Genomic DNA, 27,820 nt, shown 5'->3' with positions numbered 1-27,820 from the left:
TCGTGAAAACAGCGAATTGCGCACGCCCCCACGCGTGGCCTTTTATCGTAAGACTTTCAAGCCTTGCGTTGCTAGCTAGCTGCCGCGCCCTAGCTCCCGCACCGACGTCGACAGTTGTTGCATTGAATGACCGGACGGCCGGATCAAAACTTAGTGCACTTCATTTTCATCATGTTCCGGTAAATTGAAGTCATCTGAAATAAGAGGTGACAACCCCTTGCGCATTGTGATTAAGAAAGAGACTTAAAAAGAAGCAAAAATGGAGTTTGAAGTTTTACATCGACTGTGCGACAAAATTGGAATGCGTTACTGTGAGGTAGGTCCATGATTTTATTTGTTCACTCACTGTCTGTGCATCACGCATACTTGCATTACCTGGCGGTGTAAACGCTGTGCTATTGATTCTCAACATGTCAAACACTACTGTACAAAACTCAACTGATTTTACTCGAAATCGGTACTTTAGTGACGATTGATGACACCTAAATAGCAGTAAAATACAATTTATTCAACTTTCCGATGTTAGAAAGAATAATTTAAAAATTCATATTGTGAGTCCACTGTTAAACTTGCCGATCAGCCGCATCGGCATGATTGTGTGCATATGTGTGTTATGAGTGTATTGACTATTCATGAATGTAAATGCTGCCTATTAACACGTAGTGCAGTGTTAAAGGTTTATACGCTGTAGCTGTGCATACATGTGTCGTGACTCATGATGTGTCTCTGTGCATGTGTCATGTGTGTTTATTATTTTCCAGTCTCTTCATATGGACTGAGTTACTATAAATACTAGGCAAGATAGACAGGTTTTCTGTAACTAAGCTATAGACTAGTCCCAGCTAAATTATATAAATAAGATTAAGAATAGACATTCACGAGACATGACATGCCGACTTGCATAGAATCTACTCACTGAAATACTTTAATATTTATCCTAGTTCCTCTTCCTCGAAAAACAGTTATTCACTCTAAACTAGTGTCTGTAGACTGTAGTGAGAGTCTAAGGTCTAGGCTAAATAACTTGGAGTGTAGCTTGGAAAATACTGGTTAATGCCATCTACGTCTTTTTTTTGGACAACTGCACGTAAACGAATGGACTTGATAATGCCATGGTAGTCAGCGACTTAATCTCTACATATTAGTACATGGTCAGCGTTCCCGAAATTTGAAACGGACCAAAGTTCTCATCCCGCTTCTTTTTCGCGTATGTTGCACGCACGTGATTGCTGCAGTCGTGTCATCCGTAGTTGTATAATACCCGATTGGCCCCGAGCCAGGCCACTGGAAAGACACGTACTGACGTAGTCTCTTTAGGCTATACACTCCCTTTGATGGAAAAAAAATATTTCTCAATTTTTAGAGCCATGAAGTTTAAAAATAGGCCTGTTTGCCGACAAACTGTAACTCATTGGTTGGTAGTATTAAAATGATCTATTTTCCCTTTCTCCGTTGCAGGCCAATTTTGTAATGTGCCAGTGTTTGTCGACGGTCTTCGCGTTCTTCTTCCGTGCCTATTTTGGACTAGGGAAGGCATCCGCCACCACCCGCCATACTGTTCAAGCCGTCTTTGGTCTACTATTGGTAACGCAGGCTATAGGATGGTGAGAAACCTGCAATCTCATTTCAGAATCTAAATAGCATCCTAAGACTTGTATTTGTTTTGTTTTTTTAAATTTATTTATTCATTCCACATTTTACATAGAAAAACAGTTTTTATATCTTTTAATTTTTTTTATACAGGCATATATTATTATAAGAGTAGATTTCACACAAGAAAAAAATATATATATACAGTTCGTATGAAAAAGAGCATAGTGATACCCAAATTTGGTACAAGAGGATTTTCAATGACAGTACTTTTTGAAAAGCCTGCTGCTTAGTCATCCATGGCAGCACATTGGCACAATTATGAATATGTTATCATTAGACAAGGGTATATATGATTCAAAGTCACGTAAGTTATAACTTTTTAATTCGAAGCTACCAAAGTTGGGTACACTTTTATAAGCACTGTATATGAATATGTTTTAAAGACTTGAAAATTACCTGCATGTAATTTTGTGCAGAGTTGGCTGAAAGAAAAGGGGAACAAAATCAGTGCTGTTCTAAATCACTGATGTAAATTATGATGAATGAAAATTGAAATCATTAATTTGCTGATAACTATTCTACTTGGTTGAACATAAGTTTTACTGTGACTTGTGAGAAATACATGTAAATTCAATTCATAAATTAGATTTGAATAAGTTTTAATATATCTATATTGCAATTAAAAAAAGGATAAGAATTGTGAGCTCTGCGGGTATGGTTCACTGGTATAACTATGCAAAGAGCAGTGATATATTAAAAACAGGATACCTCATATAACAAAAAGGTAATTGTCACGGTCCTAATGTCCTTGTTATAATGAATATATATATTCATTCTACATAACCAATATCCACTCTACTTAGACAAGTTCTTTTTCTCTGTTTATGTCTTACTAGGGAGATCTTTCACCTGTTAACGGTAGCTACAGTATCTTACCTTATGATGAACTTGATGAGCCCCCGCACCATGCAGAAGTACGTTGCAGGGTTCGCTATAGCCTACCTGGGGTCCATCCACATCTGGCTTATGATCATAGGCAAAGGCGTCAACAACTTTGATTGTGTAGGGTAAGCAGGCCTGATAATTACTCGATTTAAATTGGTTTCTCTATTTTTTTTTCTTCCTGATTTTTTTCTCCTGATTTTCTCGATTTTTCCCTATTTTCTCACTCAAAAGAGGGGGCATTTATTGTTAGATGCCATTCCCCCCCCCCCCCCCCCAACGAAACCTCTTCTTTTTCTTTTTTTACTCAAGGGGGGCGTGGTTGAGGGGGAGAATTTTTAAAATTTTGTTTTAGTGCTCACTATCACCCCTGGGTAAGCTAATCGTGTCTATGTGCTTCCATTGGACTTAAAGGGGAAGTCCACCCTGAAATTAAGTTAGTTTTAATAGGAGTAGAAAAATGAGAGAAACAAGTCAGTGAAAGTTTGAGCAAATTCCGATTAAAAATAAGGAAGTTAGGATTTTTGAAGTTGTGATCAATCAAACACAAATTGGCAACTCTATGACGTATCATGCGAGCTCAACTTCCATTTGCTCAGTACTAAAAAAATCTAAAATTTTCATTTTCCCTCAAGAAAAATTTCAACCATACATGCACCCTAAATATAATAATTGCAAATATGTTTCTATACTCCCCCTGCAAGGAACAAATATATATTCCGTCATCAATAACGAAGAAAACATGATTTTATAGAATATTATGCACAAAGCAAATGAAGGAGAGCTCGTATAATAAGTCACAGAGTTGCCAATTTGTATTTGATTGATCACAACTTCAATAATTCATAACTTTCTTATTTTCATTCAGAATTTGCTCAAACTTTCACTCACCTGATTTTCTTATTATTCTGCCTCTATCGAAACAAACTTATTTTGGGGGTGGACTTTCCCTTTAAGGTATTATTATCCTGGCTTTAGTTCTGGCAACTGCATCTACTGGTCAGTGCATTCAATGAATAAATCTTACCAGGTTCATTATTACTACACCTGGGTCGAGAGTGGAAAATGTAGAATAATGTCTTGCCAGAGGACTATAGTGCTGTGTCAGGGATACAAACCCAGTGCCTTGTGGTTCACATTCTGGCGATTTTTCCACTATTCCACAACACCCCTATGCACGAATGTTAAAATTTTAGGGGTCCTTATTTTTTATTTTTTTGCACATTTGTCCCAGGCGCCTGCTAGTTTTGAGCTCTGCTTAAGGACTAAACAAATAAATTTTCTTCCTCTAATTCCCACTGGTAGTCATTACTTTCCACTCCTACGCAATTAAGAATTGTATAGAAATGAAACATTGTGAATGAAAATTATTAAATTCTACAGAAAATTGCCAATTTGTATACACAAATAGTGATTATTAATTTCACACTGTGTTGTCAATCTAGAGACTGTAATGTTATTATTATATATACATTTGATAAACTAATGTACTTCATTAAGTTTAACAGGGCCTCATGGAAGACCACCATTATTGGTGATAATGAGTCACCCTGTCTAAATATCAGAAATAAATAAATAAATAAATGTCTAAGCAAATTATTGTTGTCTATAAAATGTGCATTGTACATTAGGAATCCACTCAAAATATTGGTAATTATGCTCTTTATGCTCATGTTCAATGCGTTATTCCCTTGATTATGGATTGAAATTTCATTGAAAGGAGGCACTGACCTGCTGTGGATTAAAATAACAATAATAATGAATAATAATGATAATATAATAATAAAAAAATGAATAATAAAATAATAAGAAATATAGATAATGATAATATTGATAAGAATGAAAAAAAAAGATAATTTAAAAAATATTAATAATAAAAATAAAAAAATAAAAATAAAACAGAATAATAATAAATGATAAAAATAATAATAATAATCCACTTTATACATCGACGATGTCTCTAAGTGCTTTACAGACGGGTAAAGCATTGAGACTTAATGGTAAACCCTGAACTGAGACTTCTTTAAGACAAAGGAAACCTATTTTAGTTACCCCCCCCCCCCCCCCTTCTGTTTAAATCTTAGGAGTAATTGTGGAAAATTTTGATGAATGGATTATTTTACCAAGTTTTTTGGCTGTAATTCTTTGTTTTTCCAGACCCCTAATGGTTGTCACAGAGAAAGTCGGATGCCTTGCTTGGTCGCTGCATGATGGTAAGAAGCATTGCCACCAAATTTTGTTAATCAACTGTATATGGATGGTTTTGTTAAGGTTTCAATCAATCACGTTTTCCTCCTCCAATTGACACCAGTTTTTTTTTTTGGGGGGGGGGCACTCCTACATGGTTCAAACAAATACAAATATATAAAATGAACTACTAGCAATATAAATTTGGATTACTAACTTCAACAAAAACATTGCCAATTTGTACACAAATATATAAATAAATTTCACACCACATTGTTAATATAGACTCTGTAATGATTACATATAATTTAATTGTTTTGAATTCTTACATTCTTTTTAACAATATACTGCATTAGAAATGGTCACAAATTTTTGTTATCTTTCTTCTGATGTACAATGTGTATTTCCTAGAATTATGGATCAAAAGACATTAAGAAAAAACCAACCAAAAAACTTAAAAGCATCGTTTAATAATGTTAGATCTGAGATGCATGGCCCTTCGTGTTATCAGTGTCTGTGATATGGTGTAATATTGAAGCCCTATAAAAAGGAATCATCACTAAATCTCATATCTAGTTTTAAAAATGACGACTCAGAACGCTAAAAAAAAAAACCAGTGTCGGAGCTGTATTGCGCTATAGCATATGACGTCACTGCAGAAGCCTCTCTGGTGAAAAGAGGGTGATTTAGACATTAAAATGTCTTTAAAAACTATGATATTAATTGAAAAATATGAAAAATAATATGCACTTGATAATCCCAGTACGTTTCTGGCAATTTTGTCATTCCTAATTATGAATTACAATGAGATTGTAAGATCCTTAGTTGTAGGACAAATACAAGGACATTCCCGCAATGATGTCAAATGCGTCATCAAGCTACATGACCGTATTACCTTTTTTTGAGGGGCGTAACATACCAAGCGTAAGATCTGTGAAAAATGGATGGTTATTATCATTTTTTGGTCAATTTAGAGATTTTCTGAAAAATCAGAGGCTGGAATATTAATAAGTAGAGGTGTATTCATGTTTTAAAGGCTATGTTAGTTGGGTTAACCTAGAGTGGCCCTTTAATTAACTTTCCGTTTCGGATGCAATTAAGTATCATTGCCAAGCAACAAGCTTATGAAATAAGTCTCATGCAGATAAGTTCAGTTTCGATCAATCATCATAATTGTTTGTCCCATGTGCATCACAAGGAGGAAATTAAAACGGTGAATTTAGATATCATTCTTTTAAACTGTTCTCATCTTAATCTGGACTCAATTGAATGCAATGAGTTTCTCTACACTAATGTTAAACGACTGGTGCTAAGTACAGTTTGCATATTTTAATTGCTTTACAGAATAATGCAAATGTTATCAATTATTAGTGCATTAATGAGAATGCACCGGTGAATTTATTACTCAAAGATTTAATTACAGACTCAGGTTGGTGATGAGCATTTGACCATACGGTATTCGCATAAAAAAACAAATTAGGGAAAAAGATGTCTCAGATAAAGGGGATCCAAATTATGGAATCCAAATTATTGAATGTAATCAGGAAATCTTCATCTGTATACACATTCACAGCTCAACAATTTAAGAAGTATATTATCTACCTTAACTGGAAATATATTCTTATCCAAATGTATTCTTATCCAAATGTACCCACACTGACTTTTCTTGTATATCACATGTATTTAATTGTTTGTTTGTTTATATTTCATGTATTTAATAGTTTATTTCTTTGCTTGTTTGTTGACATGAACACAGGTTTGACTGTACTTTCAGAATATTTAGTATGCATATATGCCAATTCATTACTTTCCTCGATACTAATGTGATGTTTCTTGATTGTTCTCAACACAGGTATATCGAGAAAAGAGTCGGACCTGAACACGTTACAGAAGAAAATGGTCGTCAGGTAACATTTAAACCTTTCTGTTCTTATTTAGACTCTTTAATTGAAATGTATGAAACTCCTTCCCCATCACACTTTTGTGAAAGTCCATTACTTTATGTTCTTCAAATTTTGGAAAATGTGTATGTTTTTGTGCTTAAAAAATCTATTACTTGAACGTTTTACAATTTGTATTAGTTCTGGGGGGTGTTTCACTAAGATCTGGAGTCGACCTTATCTCTAAGTTGTACTTAACAATTATGGAAAGCCATTAGCATCTATACAAATATATATAAAATGTTGATTCAAATTATTCATATTTTCTATTATCAAGGAGATTTCATGTTCTTGGTGTGGAATTTATAAAAAGTCTGAAATAATCGATTTTTCGCTTTTGAATATGTTTTATATTAAGGCTACGAATGGCTCTCCATAGTTTTTAAGTCCAACTTAGAGTTAAGTTTGACTTAGGATCTTTGTGAAACACCCCCCTGCCCTTTAATATACATGGTTTGAGGTATGAGCAGCTAATGGTATGTTTTCAGATGCTGTTGAACTAGAAGGAAATGTGTGAGAACCTGTCTGGAAAGGCCACCTGTCTTCAGTGGTCACTTTTTTTTCTTCCCTAGGTTGGTCTTAATAGACAGGTCTTAATGTGTTTAATATCATATTTACTACAGAATGAAACCTGAGATTTTCACATTGTTTGGAGTACAGTCAAACCTGTCTCTAAAGGCCACCCGAAGGAAACTGGCTACTGTAGACAGGTGGTCCTTCTAGAGGGAGGCAATATGGGTGACCACTACGAACAGGTGGCTTTTATAGAGAGGTGGCCACTAAGAAAGGTGTATTCTCATTGTATGTGAGCCAAAAGTTGACTGGCGGTCTTCTGTGTATTCCATTAGTTTTCCATAGCAGGTGTATAAGTTAATTTCATGTTTTGAAAATATGAAATATTTGCCAGTGGTACTGATGACCACTGCTATAAGCACTATTTACACATACATGTATTACTATTTGAGTGCCAATAGTATAACTATTTCCTTTTCTTCGTTCAGGATTTATGTTATTATCATCATCATCGTCATTATTATTATTATTATTTTTGTTGTTATCATTGTGATAGGTACAGATGATTAAGAAAATTAATAATAATAATAATAGCTCACATTTATAATGCGCCTAATACTTTGTTTGTAGGCGCAGCACATGTTATTACCCCGGTCATCGGATTCAGGCTTACCCGCAGCACAATGTATACACATTTTCCACTCCCTGGGGAACATTCCAGCCAGTCGCCATTTTACAAGCGCCACTTGCTAATCCAACCACATTAACTTTCTTATCCTACCGGGTACCCATTTAACTCCTGGGTGGAGAGTGGCAAATGTAGATCAATGTCTTGCCAAAGGACATTAGTGCCACAGCGGGACTCGAACCGCGGACCTTGCGATCCACAGTTCGGTGACATATCCACTCGACCACGACATCTCTGATGATGATAATGATGAAATGATACTACTACTGATACTACTACTTATGATAATAATGATAATAATAGTAAAAATGATGATGATGATGATAATTTCCTTTTCTTTGTTTAGGCGTATACCGAGTATAGTAGAGTACCTGAGCTTCATGTTCTACCCTCAGGGCGTCCTCATTGGTCCCATTGTCTACTATGCCAACTACAGTGTCTTTATAGAGGGGACTCAGCACAAGGTGCTAGAGGTCAATTCAGAGGGGAAGGAGGTGATTGTATACCGAGAACCGTCCGCCGCCGTAAGTAACGACTTTCTGGTTTTCGAAACCTGTGGACATTAACCCTTTCTGTGTCGAGTCCCACTCAAAGGGTGTTGACACCTTTCCTTTTCTAAATAAACAAATTCTGGGAAGTTGTTATGCGGAAGATATTGAGAGCCAAATTTGAAATTGGAATATATAAATTCATGAATATATTTAATAGGAAAATGTATTTGTGATTATTGTTAGAAAATGTTATGGTACAGAAAATGTATTTATGATATTTGGTGTAAAACTTTATGGCAGAGAAAGAGGCATATTATGCTACATCCCTGTTACAGCTTGGCACCCAGACTAGCATTCCATTATCAAGTGAGCCAATCAGAGGGCAATAATTTCTTGCTCCATCATACATGTATATGTGACCAGGCACTGGTTTGCTTGTGTGAATGTGACATTGTATTTAACTTTATGTCAGCAGGAATTCTGGAGCTACCTCTAATTGCGTGTAAACCCCAGCCACACCCACAAGACCCGGTCACACCACACCAACAAACCTGCCGACAATAAACCAAACAATAGATTCCATAAAAAATAATAATAATCTTTTAAAGTCCACTCCAAATTTTATTAAGTTAAACCGAAAATGGAAATTCTTTTTGCCCAATTGATCGTGAGCCCGGCAGCCACTGAGCAGCGCCAGATCGACCTTGCTCTATCCCTTATTGTTGAACGCCAAACAAGGAAGCAGCAACTCCCGTCTTGTAACGTCTTTTGGTCTGACGCGGCCGGGGTTCGAACCCACGACCTCCCAGTTGTGAGGCGGACGCTCTACTGACTGACCCATGGTCATTGCTCAGTTTTTAGAGTCGGTTTGGCATTGTGACTGGGTTTTATTAACCTGAATTTTTGTGATTATTTTTTCCAGATGGCAATCACCAAAAAATTAATCTTTACAATACTGTGTGCACTGGTATTGCAACTGCTAGTTCCCAAGTACCCAATCATGGGCAATATCGGTGAGTCATCAGCTGTAGCATAGCCCATTGATAGAGATAGTTGTAACAAGTGTTTGCTTTGGGGTCATAGGTTAAATCATGGAGCACCAAATGGTTCCTCCCCATGCAATCTCTATGGGACAGAATTATTTCAGGGCCCATGAAACAACTGACCAATCGGAAGCAAATTCTAGTGGCATAACTATCTCTCTCAACAAGCTATGATGTTCAGTGTTCTTAAAGATTAAAAATGATTTGGAATTTCTTTCTTGGTGCATCTAGATTGTCCGAAATGGACGAATAGTCTGTTTTCTCTTTCTAAAAGTTAAAAGGAGGTCCTAAAAGGAATCCACTTAATCAGGCAATTTTGTTTACCCCTTTATTTTAGAGTGTTCTCTTTCTTTATTTTAAGATTGATTAATGTGACTTGTAAATTCAATAATTCAGAATATATTACTTTTCTAATCCCCTCAATTCTTTGATATTTTTGGGATCTTTTATATATGTGAGAAATACTTTAGTATCGTTCTCTAACCATTTGCCTGGTTTCACAATTGTTGTCTTTCATTGTAAGTTGGGGGAGATAAGAATTACAACAAACAAAGATACTTGTAATTTAAAAGTACTCACATGGTGAGGTGAAGTTCTGTGATGGTCGCTGTTGAGAATCGTCTTAGTAATGTTTTGTTTTGTTTTGTTTGTTTTTTTGCTGTAGATGATCATCACTTGGCCAATAGTTCTTTCTGGTATAGGATGTTCTATTTGATGCTCTCAGTGGAATTTGCCAAGTCCAAGTACTTTTTTGGATGGACGTGGGGTGAGTTGATTCCTCTTAAAAACCTGTTTGTACTAGTTTGACCAGGGGGATTAGACCTCCCTGCAAGGTCACTGACAGGTGGTTATCTCATTAAATCAGCTCTCAATGAACATTAGAAAAAAGGGGACCATGGGGGACTAATGGTCACCGATTATGCATTGTTTGGTATATAGAGGGCGCAATGAGGTATAAGTAGTGCAGTGGGGCTTTAAAGCAAGATGTAGACAGAACTAGATCTAAACCAAAAGCAGGAAGGAAGACAATGGCGTGTCAAATGCCAATGGAGCACACATTTTGCGCTCTCATGAATGTGATAACCATGTTAATGATAAATGTAAAGATAATAGCACTCATCAATATATACTAATCATTTTGCATAACTCTTCTCCACCTCCACCTCCATCCCCTTTTATCTTCCTCTTCCTCTCTCCTTTTCCTTCCAATTCCCCTCATTCTTCTCTTCCCTCTCGTTCTCATTCACCTCTTTCTCCTCCTTCTTATTTTTTCACCTTCTTTTTTCTTCAACCTTCTTTTTGTTCTTTTGTTTTCCTTCTTTCTTCTTCTCCTTTTTCTTCTTCTTGTCCCCCTTCTTCTTTTTATTCCTCTTCTTATTACTGTTCTCCTTTCTTCTCCTGTTTTCTTTTCTTTTCTTCTTCATCTTCTCCTTCCTCTTCCTCTTCTTCCTCTTCCTCTTCTTCCTCCACCTCCTCCTCCTCCTCTTCCTCTTCCTCTTCTTGTTCTTGTTCTTGTTGTTCTTCTCCTTTCTCCTTCTTCTTCTTCTTCTTCTTCTTTTTTTTTTCTTCTTCTTCTTCTTGCTCATCTGTAGTAATTATTGTTGCTGTTGCCTGTATGTTCTTGTTTGCTGTTGCTTTTTGCAGCTGATGCCGTTCACAATGCTGCAGGTATGGGATTCAATGGTTACGATGAGAGGGGAGACCCCAAATGGGATGGCGCCAGCAACGTCAATATCTGGAATTTTCAAGTGAGTCTCGCAACATGGTGTTATAATGTTTTCAGTTGTTGTTTCCTATAAGGCCTAAAACACAAAGATGTTGTATTGCCCTTTTAGGTGCCAAAACATGGGTTGGTCGGTCAGAAATCCTTTTTTTTTTAACTCTCTTTTTGGCTGATATTTCTCAGTTTTAAATGCTTTAATACAATTTTTTTTCTCTAAAAAACGGTTTAAAAAAAAAACTTTTTGGGTAGGTCGCAAAGGGCAATACATCTTTTTTCTTTAGGCCTAATTACCCCTTTTGGTCATTGCCTCTTGACACACTTTAACCTCAATAAATGGACCGATAAACGTAAAAACTATTTTGGCAGGAGCGTTATCCTTACTGCCATATCCCACTGCTGCCACCATAGTGTCAGTGAATGGAAACTGCCACCTTTTCGTCTTTAATAGGACACCACAGGTCTGGACCAAAGGCACCTCATTTCGCTGTATAACAGGGTGAAAAGAGGAAGGGTCCTTTGGAGATGTATCAGGCCTGCATCAGTATAAAAGATTGCCTAATGATTTGAGACTAAGAAACCCTTTACTGTCCTCAGATCTTTTGGAACCTGTCATGCTGATAACTTTTTTAAATTAAAAAAAAAATAGTTTCCTTCCTCTTACATGTGATATTTTTGCTCTTCTCCAGTTCCCCGTTAATGCGAAAACCTTGTTGGACAGTTGGAACCGAAGTACCCTCGTGTGGCTGCGACACACTTGCTATGACCGGGTGACCTTTCAACCTGCCCTCATGACTTTCTTGCTCTCGTCACTATGGCATGGATTCTTCCCAGGGCTTTTTGTAACTTTCATCTCGGCTCATCTTGTCTTAATAAGTTCCAAGAAGGTAAGGTTCATATCGGTATGTGTTGTTTCCCGTACGGTAGTGCTGTGGTCAAACGTTTAACCGCCCGGTAAATGACCGCCCATGGCACTAACTAACTGTTTTCAATTTGACGGTTTTGTTTGCACAGAGACTTTACTGTCGGCATGCATTGGAGCAATCACTGGGTTTCACTTTGTTTATGAAGCTAATAAATCCAGTTTTGCTGTATAGTTTTTTTCCCCTCTGTCTAAAAATCCTTATTGGTAGCTGGGACTCCGTAAGTTTAGGTATATGCCAGAAACATGACAATTTGTCATGGTTTTATGTTAATGAAAGTTAAATTCTGTTTAGAGTCATTGTGTATTTCTGATTCAGATCCAAGGAAACATCAGAACTTTTTATGCCTCCGTTACGAAGTAGCCGGAGGCATTATGTTTTCGGATTGTTCGTCCGTCCGTCCATAGGTCCCGTTCTTGTGATCGCATTAACTCAAGAACCGACTGATGGATTCCTACCAAACTTTGGTCATATATGTAACTTGCAGAGCCAATGAATTGATTAGATTTTGGGGTTACAAGGTCAAAGGTCATAGGGCTCATTATGTATATGCAAAAATAGCTTGTGATCACGTTATCACAAGAACTGATTGATGGATTCCTGCCAAACTTCGGTCATGTATGTATCTTGCTGAGGCAATGAACTGATTAGATTTGGGGGTTATTGGGTCAAGGTCAATGGTCATGGGGCTCATTATGTATGCAAAAATAGCTTGTGATCGCATTATCATTAGAACTGATGAATGATTACCATCAAACTCAAGACATGTACATGTATGTATCTTGCAGAGCCAATGAACTGAGTAGATTTTGGGGTCATGAGTTCAAAGATCAAAGGGTCATACATGTATATGAGAAATAGCTTGTAATCACACTATTCTGAGAACCTGTTAATGGATTACAATCTAACTTGAATTTGAAAAATTTCTTCTATTTTGGTTTGTAAAATTGCTCTATGACGGAGGCATCATTTTCGACTGCGCACAGTCAAAGTTCCATCTAGTTCTCTATAATGTCAGCTCAGGGTTTATTAGGGCATTTTGTGATTTGTCTCTTAATCCCCTCCCCTAGCAAAAGCTCTTTCTCAAAAGAAATACTGGTTAAAAAATGATTACAGCTTCTTTTGAACTATTCTATGTGTAAAGTGTATATGCCCTCAATATAATCACAAATTGTCAAGTAGTTACTGTAACAAAAGTTGCTGCCTTATTTCCCGATTCAGATTCGAGCAAACATCAGACCTATTTTCCAGGGGTCAGCCCAGAGTAGGGCGTTTTATGATGTCTTAACTTGGGCAGCAACCTATGTAACTCTCTGCTACGTCGTCACGCCTTTCACCTACTTACGCCTTGATCTATCCATCAAGTTTTTCAAGTGAGTGTCTATGATCTTAATATGTAACAAGGTGCCCCCCCCCCCCCCAACAACAACAAACAACAAACAAAAAAAATCAGCTTGAACACAATAAATGTGTTTTTGGTCAAGATGTTAAAATTTTATTTTTCATATTCCATAAAAGAGTATACTTTCTTATATGTCAATTCAAAATTTGGAAGCATTAAACACTCTAAAGGTGGTATTTTTAGCAGTTTTCGAAGACCTTTGTCGACTAATCTGTCATTAGTTCTAGTAGATGTAATGACTTCACGACCATGGCTACTGGTCTTATTTTGATCTACAAAGTTTTCAGAGATGATGATTAAAGAATGATAATACCCTGAATTGAGTCTATGCAAGTAACAATCAAATGTATTATTAACATTTGGTTAAACTGATTTGTATAAAGTATTATTAAAAATCATATCACCATTTGCTTATTTGATTTATTTCATTTTTGCCTGAAATCTATCATGATGTCGATTGTTTTTCCTACTCCTTCCACCTTCAGTTCTCAGTTCTGGTGGCTCCACATCGTAGCTGCGATCGTCTTCCTGGTCCTACCTGCACGCAAGAGGTTCACGACCACCGAGACCAACGGCAACGAGACCAGTACCAAAGAGAAATTGAATGGTACCGCTGAGAATGGAACCACTGAGAATGGAACCACTGAGAATGGTACCGCTGAGAATGGTTCATCTGTCCATGTCATAGGTCAAGGAGAGGTCATTAGAGAAGAGGTCAAAAAGGACTTGTAGAAAACTCAGTATGTATGGTGTGTAGTGGTAGTGAATATATTTTGGGAAGATACTTTTCTTATTTTTATGGTGGATTGCAGAACGGTTTTGAAGATCTTGCCTGTGTTTTAATTTTTTTTTATTTGAAGGAAAAAAAGGAAATGTCCTTTTAACTTGGGAGGCTTTCACTTCAAAAGAACGTCCCTACTGTTGAACCTCGATACAAGTTCAATATGCTGGTCCTAACTCTTTTTATTCCTTTTCTTCCTTTAAATTTTTGTTTTAGCCCTGATATATTAAGATTTCAATAAAACAAACCCAAGGTCCCAAGGAGCAGAGATTATGTTATTACAGGGTTCTTCTGTAGCCAAATGAAACACAAAATCTGGCTCATGTTGTGTCTGTATGTCCTGAATTACAAAGTATTAATTTCAATGAAGTTATTTGAGAGCCTTTGATCTAGTTCTTGTGTAGTCCACTGCCTGGACTGTTTCCATATCACTTGATCCGTGTAGAAAATCATACATCCTCATGGCTTAAACTGAGACGGTCCGTCTCATTCGATACTTATATATAATATATGCTGCCCTTGAGTGGTATATCAGATATATTGCATTCAGCTCGCGAATATTGCATGAGTCGAAAACGACTGCAATATTCATGCAAGCCGACTGCAATAGTTCTGATATACCACGAAAGAAAGCCAATATTGTTGTTATTATTCATCGAAAATTTGAACTACAGTAAAATTCAAAGGATTGAAAAGATTAATTTACCAATCCATGGCAATTAACTTAAATCCAGCATTGTCTTGACAAGTCTTAAAGCAAAATTTGGAAACTCTAAATGAAAGAGGATTCAAGTTTTGAATATAAATTAGTGTTTAAAGGAAACCAAAACCTTCATACTAAGATACCTTTATTGTAAAGTTTAAAAGATTTGAATAAAATCAGTGAAAATTTGAACAAAAATTGGGCAAGGAATAAGAAAGTTAGAGCCTTTTGAAAGGACTAGTCACTAGAGGGCGGTATTCAATTTGATGACATTATCTGTGAACAACTCTCCATGCCTTTTGTACATAAAATTTCACAATGTTTTTGTTTTCTTCGTATTTATTTGTGTTCTTGATCCGACTTTATAACATGTGAAGTAGAATATCATTTTGCATTCTATATCTTGCTTTCAGGGGAGTACATTATCTCAATCACAAGAAAGAAGGAAAAACATGAAATTTGATGTACAAAAGGCATGGAGAGTTGTCCACAGATGATGTCATCAAATTGAATACCGCCCTCTAGTGACTAGTAATTTCAAAAAGCTCTTACTTCCTTGCCCGATTTTGTTCAAATTTCACTGATATTTTTTAAATATCTTAAACTTTACAAGAAAAGTAACTTAGTATGAAGGTTTTGGTTTCCTTTAAACTCACACCAGCATCGCATTTAACATGATATACCGGTACTCATACTGGGGCCGTATTCAATTCAGTACGCGGATTAAGTTTTAATTAGAATTTTACTTGGCTAAGTTATAGGTATTAACTTGTATTTAGAACGTATCATAGTATTTAGCAAGTCGTCTTTAAGGCAAAATAATAACTGGAAAGCATTGTGATGTCACATGGTCAATTAAAAATTGTGCGTATTTAACGCGTAGCATTAAATGTCCGCTGTTATAATTGGTGCAATATCGTTACAATATTGCACTCTGATTATCCATTTGTGGAGTGTCGTATTGTACTGAGGAAAAGCAATATTTAACACGATCAAAGAAAGGGAAAAAAATACATTACATGAATTTATTCTCTAAGGAAAGAGGCAGGTAATAATAATCTTGGATATAAATTTGGGGGGGGGGGGATCAGGCAGTTAGTTGTGCTTGTTTTTCTTGTGATGAAGACAGCTGTGGTATAAAACAAGAATAATGTAGGTTTTATCCAGTTTCTAGACAATGTAATAATAATTTTAATTAAAATCTGAATCGCTTTTTTTTTGGTATTAAAAGTGCATGTACGTTTCATAATGTATTGAAACTCACTAAACTTTTCAAAAAATCATGACCGTTTCATGTTTGCTTCCTAATTTTTATTTTTATATATGGAGAATCAGTTGTCTTTTGATTATAGGACAAGTGGGGAAATTTAACTATTTTTGCAATTGTAGAGGCCAAGAAATTTATATTTATGAAATTCATTTATTGTGGTGTTTGTTTATAGGCATATTTTGCATGAATATACATGTATTACTTTTTCAGGTATCTTTATACAGAAGTGCACTTTTATATGTTTGACTTGATAAGCAAATGCTTAATTGTGATTAATTGTGTGAAACTTGGATACAAATATATACCAAGAATGGATTTACATGTATCCATTGATGGGCTTTCTTTTTTATCTGAAAATTATCCGTCTCAGCTATTTAATGTTGAATTGTGATTATATTTTGTATGACGATTTGCACCTTTATGTTGGTCATTCTGAGCCTTAAGTTTGTAATTGTATAGTTTCAGTTTTAATCAGCAGTAGCACCAACTGCATGTACATCTACAACAAAGATCTGTGGAACAGCCATTGAATGCTTAAGAGAACATGACTATGTTTTACTGATTTCCAATTATGAATGGTGGTGTTGATAATTTTTTATAATGATGCATGATTTTGAATTGTGAATTCTTCATATCCAAATGTAGAAGCTTTATCTTGCATGTTTAGATGATGACGGTCAGAGTCGTAATCATGTAGGTATATGATGAAAAATAAAACAATACTAAATCAAAATACTTAACCAAGAGCTTCAAATGAATACAGAAATTCGCTAAAATATTCAATTTAAGCCGAAAACTGAGCGAGACACTCGCATTTCTGACATTAGTATACAAATGAATGTCAGTTCTAATGTTTCAAAAGACATTTTAAAGTGTTTCGTTCTCCCCTCTCATTGGTGTGTGTACACAAATGTAGGGAAACATCTTTTTTTTTAAATTGATATTGTTGACTAATTACCACATTATTTTTTTTTCCTCCAGCAGGTGAAAAATTTCTGAAATACACATGTATGTGCTTTAAAACAATTGACGCCAGACCACGCCATAGAACCTTATTTTGCCTTGTTTTTGTTTTTTTTAAAGTATTTTATTTGTCTAAATGATGTACTACCTCGTTAGGGAGCTTTTTTATTAGGGTCTTCATTTCAGATCACTTTTATAGTAGTCCAAATATGTGTATTAGAGAGATTAATCTGACTCTTTGTCTGTATTGGTCAGACAATGGAATGAACAATAGAATGCTACAGTCAACATAAATGTCTCGTGCACAATGTTTTAAAAGGGGTGAAGCATGGCAAATACCGGTTAACGCCATCTACGACTTCTTTTGGACAACTGCACGTAAACGAATGAGCTTGATTATCGGTCAGCGCGCGCTAGCATTTGCTAGCGTTCGCGAAACAGACCGAAGTTCTCCTCACGTTTTGGTTTCGCCTATGTTTACACGCACTCGAATACTGCAGTAGCGTCGTCCGTAGTCCTATTACGATTGATTTGCCCCGAGTCGGGCCATGGGAAAGACGCGTAGTCCCGTCATGCTACACCCCATTTAACACTCTGAACGTTGCTCGAGTATTATTATTCAGAGCAGTTGAGTTGGCAAGTGACTAATGTACGTGTGTAACATTTATATTATCATTTGATATTCCCTTGTGCAGTTGATAGCAGAGTATTATATTTATAGCATTTTTCTTTTGTAGTGCATTATTGTTGTTTATGACGTAGAGAACCTTAATTGTCTGCGGCATGACTGAAATGGTGAGAATAAATGAATGAAAAACAGCTGTTCATTGTTGTGTTCACATGATGGGAACACGCTACCGGTAATGTTTTTTTCACAAATTAAAAATGTAAAACATAAAAATGTTTTTTATTGTAGGTTAGCAAAATAGGATAATTATTACTCCAATGTTGTGTTACTTGCAGTAAAACAATATTATCTGTTTGGAGCCATAAAGGTGTTTACTCTGTGATAAAGTCTATGAGTTATCGCCCTTCTGTCTTCAAACAGACAATGTTTCTAATTGGAGCCAAAAACACAAGATATGATATAGGTATATCATTTTACAAGGTTATGGAACCTGTTTCTCAATAAAATTGTATGACATGACTTCCATAACATTTGAGTCTTGATTGTGTTTTCTTTTGAAGTTGTGCTTAGTCAATCATGACAAAAATGGAGTCCAAGTATGCAGGGTATCAGGAGACCCTTGACCAGCTTTTGTGCTGACTTTCACAGTTTGTGGAATTGATTGTCTCTCAGTACCCTGATGAAATGACAATCTTGTGAAGTTTAAAATGTGACCAGTTTGTATTTAAAGTGAGACTGCACTACTTCTAGCTACTTGCGCCCTCTATATAGCAAACAATGCCTAAGTGGTACCCGTTGGTCCTCCAAGGTCCCCTTTTTCGTATGTTTATATTGAGAGCTGATTTGATGAGATAACCACCTGTCAGTGACCACGCAGGGAGGTCTTATCCCTCCTGTAGACTAGTACATATGGCCTTTAAATCGTGATCATTCAAACACGGCTTGACAAATACCTGTGATTTTAACACAAAAGTCACTCAAGAACCACAGGCGCAGTCCGAAAATTGTTCAAAACTTTGCGGTTTAAGAAACTGCGTAGTTGCTGAGAGGGGAACTGGTTTTAGGTTGTTTTTTTAGATCCACATTATTGCATAAAAGTTCTATACACAAATAAACCTGCATTTCTCATCTCCATCTTCAAAGGGAAAGTTCTCCCTGATATTAATTTAGTTTTATTAAAAGCAGAAAAATGAGAGAAACAAATTAGTGAAAGTTTGAGCAAAATACATTATAGATAGGAAAGTTATGAATTTTTAATGTCCTTAGTAAATCACAAATTGGCAACACCATGACGTATCATGCAGATCCTCTCCAAGTTGTATTCAAAATTTCATGAATTTTAATTTTCTTAGTTATTTATGATGGAATAGACTTGCTTTATACAGGGGTTGTATAAAAATAAAATATTTGTAATAATTATATTTAGGGCGAATGTATGATTGAAAACATTTTGAAAGGAAAATATAGATTTTCGAAGTTTTTATGTACAGGGCAAATAGGCTCACAAGATTACAGAGTTGCCAATTTGTGTTTTTTCTTCAGTATTTGCTCAAACTTCCACTGACCTGTTCCTCTCATTATTATGCTTCTAATAAAATCAAATTATTATTTTGAAATTCACATTTTTGACCACACCATACATGTGTTTCAATCACCACTAGTATTCACTCTCTCACATGATTATATTTCAATAAAAACTACTAAAATTCTAGAACTTTGGTGTTTCAGTACAGACATGTTCAAGGTGTGTGTTTAAATGTGCAACACCCAGAACACTCTTAAAAGAAATGGTGCCCCTTCCTAAAAAAAAAAAACAAGAACAAAAACAAAAACAAACGTGTATTGTAAGTTATGAAGACTTTGTTGTATGAAGATCTATTGATTTTCCCCCATTTTTAGTTCAGTTTCAAATTAGTAACAGTGCACTTACTATGAGGAATGACAAAACGAGAAATAAGAAGTATAAACATCATTTTATTCAATGACTAATCTGGATATCAAAAATATGTGTATAAAAGCACGAGCGCAACCATACGCCTCATCAAAGTACGACAGACGGAGTACGAAGTAATACATGTATCATCATTTACACTAAGATCACATAACTCTGCGGTATTGTCTAATTTAAAGCAGACCAAGCACTCATTTTTGTTAGAAAAAAACGAAATCAAGCCATTTTATCACTCAACATATTCAAAGAAAACATATATGTACCAAACATTTACTTCGGCAAGATTAATTCTTTGGAAAGGTTGACTGGTTTTGTCCAATATAGCGACATCTTTTCTCATCTTACAAAAACAGTTTGAAAAAGATAAAAAAATCTAAGGCACCATGAAGTACTGTATTGCATACATGCATATAATTATATAATAGAATAGAAAAGAAAATTCTTTTTCATTCCTCAAATGCATGTTAATTCATTAACCTTTTTTACATTACTTTCTGCATTAATCACCCTACAATAGCCGGTATTATAAGACGATGAGGTGGATCCTAATCAAATGATTGGTTGAAAGCGTAAACGTGACCGGGCATTCATTTTGCCTAACACGTAATTTGGATAATGACTGGGCATTATCCAATTTTAATGACCGGTCATTAGTAAAATCATGTTATAAAACATCATTTTATAAAACAAATAAAACATCATTTTATAAAACAAATAATACACATCATTTTGTTTGGGCATTAGTAAAATTACCCACACTCAGTACCTTCAAAACAGTGCAAACACCTTTGGCTACCACCTCAGGCATGTTAGACTGTTCCAAAGGTCCCTTGTGTGGGTAATTCTTACTAATTCCCTCACTGCTGTGTATTATTTGTATACTATAAAGTCTAATGAAAAAACCAGATATGATTGTCTATACCGGTAAGTAGATATAACACATAGTTGTGGCTCTCGTGATTAAAATCAGATTTATGAAATGAAAATCTAATCGTGGAAAGACCTTCAAACCAATTATAAAGTCAATAGTCAAATCTGAAAGAAACTTGTACATAAACATGTCATTTAAACAGCGGTATTTCACTTGTCACCATATACATTTCAAAACTTAAACACTCATGATACTGCATTCTTTAGCTCTTTTAAAAACTTTTAAAATTTAAAATTTAAAACATGATTCAACTTTTTGTTCCATTAAAAGCACAAAAATCTTAAATAAAATAATAAAACCTAAGTACATGCATTCAACTATCTTTTGCACTTTTCTCCTCATACAAAAATAATGATTTTTTTTGCAGACGACAGCTAAAACAAATTTAGCAGACAGCACACAAAATTTGCATAAATTTGTAAACAAGTGCCCCCTAAAATATTTGAGAACCTTTTTTTTCTTTGTTCATAGATTTCGGAGATACACAGTGCTTCAGGAAATGAATATGAATTGAGAGTTGAGTCCCCTAACAAAATACTCTGCTTACAAATCTTACACAAGATAATCACGAATCCACTGTTAGTCAACTTTGTTAGTACATATGAATTTATCCATATATGACAGTACATGCACATACGTCTGGGCTACTTAGTCTGAAGTCGAGTTGTGGTCGTGCGATTCTATTATCCAAGAAAATATCTGAAAGTTATTGTGAAAGGTAGATTATGTACATGTGGTACACTAAAAGTAATTGTACATGACAAGGTTTCACAATCACAATTATTGATGATCTCAAACCAGTGTCAATCTACCTTTATATGACATACAATGCATACAAACACGTGGCATCAAAATTTGGTCCAGAGTTTTTATTTGGAATATATGGTCATTTCATGTGATATTGCTGCAAAGATATTCTTCCATATACATGTAGGAAGAAAATAAACACTGGGATAGCTCACAACTTTTTCCCCTCCTCACTTTACAGCACAACCCAATAACCTTTTCCATACATAATGTCACACTAAGAGACTACAGCTGATGATTATGTCTTTCCTGTAGTCTTCTGCTTCAGTTCTCAGCCTCGCAGGTGTTGTAGCTCTTGAAACCAACCAGAGCTGTAAGAAAAAAAACAGGAATATAATTACTACTGCTAAATAGCAATATCTGAGTTTGTCTTTCATTATAAATACCATGCAAATAGAATTTGGAAGAAATTGCAATATGGAAATTTAAAATGTTGTTATTTGAGGTCCAGAAATGTCTATTCATTACGAATACCTATATTGTCTAGATTGGTCGACCTTCTGTTTACAACAGTCAAACAATAGACCAGTTCACGGTTAGCACATATCCCAAATGACCCTGAATATCCACAGATCTTCAAAACTTGAAGAGGTCCCACTTTGTACATTTTGAAATAATCACTCCTACAGCGATGGAGGTGCTACATAAATAGCTTTTGTTTCCCCTTTTCAAAGAATACTTCCACCTGTGTATCATGGAGTGCACTGCTTGTGCATAAATGAATAATGATTACAAAGCTTTCATGAGCACGATCCAGTATTTGTCTCCATGTATTTCACAATTTGGTCTGCAATGATCTTTATCTGCTCATGCTCAGACTGCAACCATGAAGCTGGCTTATTGCCCACCATCTCATAGCTGATTGAGCAATCTTTTTCTATTGGAAGGCTATATCAATCTGCTAATACTATATGACCAATCAGAGCCTCAATCAGGAAGAAGTCACGGTTTTAAAACTTGAAATGCTTAGATGCACAGTATAATGTTATGGATGCATCTTCTGTATGTGATATATTGTGCAAAAAAAGGAAGAAGGCATAGTTGTGCATGTATAAAAAAATTATAGATTGTCATGTGATAGCTTTTCAGCCAATAGGATTGTCTCCGACAAATACCCAGGTTACACCGACAAGACTGACAAGACACCGTACAAACAATTTATAATACCCCATTTGACCAAGACTAGGTCGGTTTAGAATCAGTGTGGAGTCTGTTTGGCCTAGGTTTGACTTGGGTATTACATAATATCATTCATCATCATTGCGACCATCTCTTGACCTTGACCTCACTCACTTGGTTTGTAATAGTCGTAGACCTTGATGACTGCATCCTTGGTCTCCTTCACAAAGATCTCCTGCTTCAGGTTGATGGGAATGCAGCGTAATTCATTGTCAAACTGCAAGGATCAAACCAAACATATAGAGGGTTCAGTGACACAAAGACGTAACTCCATATTTTGCCAAAATGAGTATTTGCTATCAAAATGTTCAGAAAAGTGTGGGCTTTCCAGGAAACACACAGACCTAACTCCACCCAAAACCCCATTGAAGTCAATGGCTAGTGAAACATAGAGGCTGTTCACACCGCAATAAGATAGCGCAGTCTATCGTAGCACCCCCTTTTTTCTAGAGCGCGCTAGACCGCGCTATCTCTCGTGGACCACCCCCAAGAGGTGCTCCAGTGGCACGCCGTTTTGGCTCGCCGTGGCTCGCTGTTGGGCGGACCGAAACGACGTTGTACCTTCCAAACTGCAGAGATAGGGCGGTCTAGCGCGCGCTATCTCTGCCGGTGTGAACAGCCTCATAGACTTTAACTCCTTAGGGCCCGCTCAGTGACACATAAACCACTTTTTCTCAAAATGGCCAAAATGGAGTTACGTCTTTGTGTCACTGACCCCTCGATATAACTTATTGATGACTAGATTAGCCTCCCAAACAGTATTTACAAAGGAGACGACTACACACAGAAAAACAAGAAGAAATTGTGACAGCTGGAACAGATTTCAGAAACAATTATGATTTACAGGTTAGAGTGTAAGAATTTTCTTGACCATTTAACTACTGAATTATCTACTTTGCATTGACTTAACAGAGGCACCATCCCATTCCTCTATGCAACAGATAAAGACCACCACTTGCTCTAGGCTTTATCATGACCAACGGAACGTCTCTCAGTTTTCTGTGTTAGTGCCGTGATATTCAAATTGTACTATTTTTAATGGTATTTGGTCCCCTTTAAGCCATTGATTTTGTAGAAGTTGCATTTTTCACACTAAGTTATCTCAGGTTTAGTATTCAAAGTCTCACAAAAGGTTTAAAAAACAATAATAAAGACTGCTCAAGGAGACAAGAAAACATGATGATTTTTATCATTTTATGTTCACATTCCTTAAATAGATGTTTGATTAGAACATGTTTCAAGGGAAACAAAAACTGCTGTCTTCATAAAGGCAGGTGGTCTTTCTATACAGGTGGTTGCTGAAGCAGGTTTGACCGTACTGACCTTATCAAAGTAGAGTGAGAGAGGTTGTCCAGGCTTGTACTTGTCGAAGCGCTTGAGGCCGATGCTATTGCCATCCTGGAACATGTTCAAGGATTGTTCATGAGGAACGTAACCAGACACCATCTTGACTTCCATGGTGGCCATGCCGGTCTCCTCACCGCTGCCTACATACCTACAAATCAATAATAATAATAATAATAATAATGATAATAATAGTTCGTTCTTATATAGCGCTTTTCAGGACCGCAGACCCTCTCAAAGCGCTTTACTGATATTTATACACTTGCTCATCTAACCTCATTAACTTTGAGTTCGCATCCTACCGGGTACCCATTTAACACCTGGGTGGAGAGTGGCAAATGTAAATCAATGTCTTATCAAAGAACATTAGTGCCGCGGCAGGACTTAAACCGCGGACCTTGTGATCCACAGTCCGGTGACATATCCACTCAACTAGGACACCTCTATTGAAAATGTGATAAAGGGATACCAGTTTGTTTTACTAGATAAGCCTAGCATATAGCAAGCGACTCAGACATGTTGGACTCCCTCATGTGCTAGCTGTGCAATATGAAGCCTGAAGAAGTCCAAATGGGAAGGTGTCATGGCTAGAATTCAGGCAACAGTCTGAAAACTGGCATCCCTGATAACAGTCAGGGCAGGATCAAGAGAACAGCTAATCCAAAGTTATGCACATTGAAAGTGTCGTATATTGCATGGCAACATTTTTTGCTTTCTCTACACAGCTCATTTTGGGGGATAATGAATGAGGGCCACTGTCAGCCAGACTGGCCAATGTCTAGTGACTAAATTTCTCAAAATTAGCTTTCTTCAATATACATTTTGAAGATTGCCGACTTCCTGTTGAAACAATGTTACTTCTATAAGACAATGAAATATCCATGAAGCTAGACATAGGTTTTATGAGATGAAGCCCTGCATGTATTCCATTAAGCACTGCACAGCCAGACATTGCGTTCAAACAGGACTAATACCAACTTTGTCCATTTCCAGCACTCATAGGTTCGAGCTCCGGCACGGCACTAGTCTCATTTTGCAAGATATGATATTTATTTGCTACTCTTTACCCAGGTGTTCAATGGGTACTGAAAGTGATAGCCTAGCTAGAGGTATGGTGATATTGGAGAGCGTTGGGCACTTAGATACCTATATGTGTGCTATAAGATTATACGATATTGCTATTTATTCTTAAACAGAGTATAAAGACTCCTTTGCTTACCTGACGCAGATATCCAGGATCTTGTCCCCACAGGCTGCAGGGTCTGTGATAGAGTTGGTTTCCCATTCTCTGAGGGATGTAGTTATGTTAAAGAGGAGACGGTTGGGAACTGCAACGGGCACATTGTACATTAGCTCGGCCTAAAGTAGAAAAAAGAAGGGTCAATACAGGGCTGTTATACTGTTGAATTTTACAAATACTGCTCATCTTTAACTACGACAAGATTTTGTAAAATATTTTTCTCTTTGTTTCTCAGCATCGCTTTGTATTGATATTTTTATTATATGTATCTGCATGTATCTGTAATATATTTTTACCTTTCTCTGAATACACTACAGTCCCTCGTTTTGTTTTTCTTCCAAACTTGATATTTTTATTTGCACTGACAATAGGATCTAACCCCCTCTGTGTTTATCCCTCTCTTTATCAGTTTATCTCATTCCTCCCTCCCCATAGCTTCCTTTTCCCTTTCCTTCTTTAATTCATTCTTCCTCCTTTCTAAAATTATTTTTGTTTCTTCATGTCTGTTAATTAGCTGTTCACCAGGCTTATCCACAGCAAGCCTTGCTGTACTGTAGGCCCCTACTGTATATACTTGATACAATGAATGATGAAACATTTAAATGAACCGATTCTTTATGTTGTACTTCACTTGTATGCAGGTCACTATAATCACTGGTTATACTATTTAGACAAAATCATTTGTATTGTTTTAGTTTATTAAGAATGTACAAGTTAGAAATATATTATGAACCAGGAATATGAAAACAAACAAATTATGTGGAAAATAAAATGAACTTGAACATGAACAAGTTAGAAATATATGTCATGAACCAGGAATATGAAAACAAAACAAATTATATGGAAAATAAAAATGAACTTGAACTATTGCATTTCTTTCCCCATACCTGGAACAAAACACATCCACTGCCTGTAGCTGTCACTTCTAGCTCTGTCGGTACTTCCTCTAGCTCTTCCCTCTGTAGTACCAGTCTATTGTGGTTGTCTACCTCAAAACTGACCGCCTGGGGGGCACTAGGGAGTGCCCTCGTAGCGTCCACGTCGATATTCACGGCAAGGGGTACATCAGGGTCGTAGGCAAGGCTGGCGAATTGAGACAAGGCTTGGAGTCCTAGGACAGTGTCCTGTAAAGATCACAGAGAGGAGATTATTCACAGAGTATGTCTTGTAGGTGCCCTTTCCATCAAGAGGCAGCAAGGCTGTATGACACATGGGGAGTGTTTCACAAAGAGTCGAACTTAACTATAAGTTGGACTTTAAAATTATGGAGAGCCATTTGTAGCCTCAAAATAAAATATATTCAAAAGCGAAAATTCAAGTATTTTAGACATCAAATATCACATCAAGAACAAGAGATCTCCTTGATAATAGGAAATATGAATGATTTGAATCAACATCTTACGCCTTATAAAATAGCTTTTACAAAATATTTTCATAGATGCTATAAATAGCTTTCCATAATTGTGAAGTCCAACTTAGAGATAAGTTCAACTTAGGATCTTTGTGAAACACCCCCCCCCCCCCCCCCCTGCTCTTGCAACAACTGCTTCAGGGTCTATTCCTTACACTACCCACAATCCTAACTTCACCCCTAGACCAGCTTCCACTTTAACTCTAACCATAACCCTAAACCATTAATACACCGATGATCTTGAGCCGGTACACAGCAGGAAACTGTGTGAAGAATCACTTGTCTTGTGAAGGTATAGACAGGAGTGAATGAAAGCTCGCCTGCTTAAACTTTAAAGTTGGTAGAATTACCCAAACCAATGGAAATTTTCTAAATTGGTGTTATGGTCTAGTGGGTAAGTCAATTACGGACTATGGATCACAAGGTATGGGGTTCAAGTCCCTGCCACATCACTAACGTCCTTTGGCAAGACAATAATCTACATGCACATTTTGCCACACTTAACCCAGGTGAGGTAAAAGGGTACTCGGTAGGAATTATTGATTGAATGCACCGAGGGCCATGGTTTACAGAGCTCATGCCAGGGTAACGATATCCACTGTCACTTCCAAGGACATGGAGTTGTTATATCGCAATGCGATAATCAAATATACCACGCACTGAGAGCCTCTGGTTGAAATTATGGATTCTCTGAGGTGACTGGCATAGGACTACATGTCATTGTAGATCCATAATTTTACCATTGATGTGAAAAGACTGCATGGTGTATTGGATTTATATCCCTCATTAAAAAATGAAAAAAAGAAGTAAAGTAATAAGAAATACATCTGAAAATGGATATCAACTCACACCTTTGTCAAAAATACACAAGGACATTCCATAAAAAGCACTGCTACAGTGGCTGTAGTGGCGATACTGTGAAAGACCTTTATTGATAGCTTTGAACGGTGACTGTAATATCCAGGATAAACCCTGTTTGAGGTCAAGCAATATCCATTTGCTCTTCATATGGGAGGTATCTGTGGCCAATCCTTGCATTGGTATACAGTCAAACCTGTCTACAGCGACCGCCCAAGGGAAACACAAAAAGTGGTCTTTGTAGACAGGTTCCTTAAGTACGTATTTCAATGAGAAACCATTTTCAAGGGAAACGAAAAATGTGCTTGTTGT

The 27,820-nt window shown here is 36.5% G+C and overlaps 2 protein-coding genes across 2 annotated transcripts in view; one reads left to right on the top strand and one right to left on the bottom strand.

Annotated features, from left to right (window-relative positions):
* The first annotated feature begins 41 nt into the window (after positions 1 to 41).
* Positions 42 to 14,414, top strand: LOC587591 (lysophospholipid acyltransferase 2). The gene is made up of 12 exons (XM_787308.5): positions 42 to 316; positions 1,459 to 1,604; positions 2,490 to 2,660; positions 4,693 to 4,748; positions 6,575 to 6,629; positions 8,210 to 8,387; positions 9,277 to 9,367; positions 10,062 to 10,163; positions 11,042 to 11,145; positions 11,807 to 12,004; positions 13,262 to 13,413; positions 13,928 to 14,414. Exons 1-12 carry the CDS (start codon positions 260 to 262, stop codon positions 14,172 to 14,174), a joined length of 1,557 nt encoding a protein of 518 aa, XP_792401.3. The 5' UTR covers positions 42 to 259; the 3' UTR covers positions 14,175 to 14,414.
* A 5,327-nt stretch (positions 14,415 to 19,741) lies between these two features.
* The window catches only part of LOC594798 (alpha-2-macroglobulin), a 53,336-nt gene continuing 45,257 nt past the window's right edge, over positions 19,742 to 27,820 (bottom strand). The window contains exons 28-32 of the mRNA XM_030974281.1: positions 26,127 to 26,363; positions 25,219 to 25,358; positions 23,979 to 24,150; positions 22,770 to 22,872; positions 19,742 to 21,787 (exon numbers count right to left, since the gene is read on the bottom strand). Coding sequence (XP_030830141.1) covers positions 21,741 to 21,787; positions 22,770 to 22,872; positions 23,979 to 24,150; positions 25,219 to 25,358; positions 26,127 to 26,363 — 699 coding nt within the window. The 3' untranslated portion in view covers positions 19,742 to 21,740. The remainder of the gene's footprint in view (positions 21,788 to 22,769; positions 22,873 to 23,978; positions 24,151 to 25,218; positions 25,359 to 26,126; positions 26,364 to 27,820) is intronic.

The sequence above is a fragment of the Strongylocentrotus purpuratus genome, unplaced genomic scaffold, assembly GCF_000002235.5.
Source record: "Strongylocentrotus purpuratus isolate Spur 01 unplaced genomic scaffold, Spur_5.0 spur5_scaffold_7, whole genome shotgun sequence".
Taxonomy (NCBI): Eukaryota; Metazoa; Echinodermata; class Echinoidea; order Camarodonta; family Strongylocentrotidae; genus Strongylocentrotus; species Strongylocentrotus purpuratus.
This window is presented reverse-complemented; position numbering and strand designations above follow the sequence as displayed.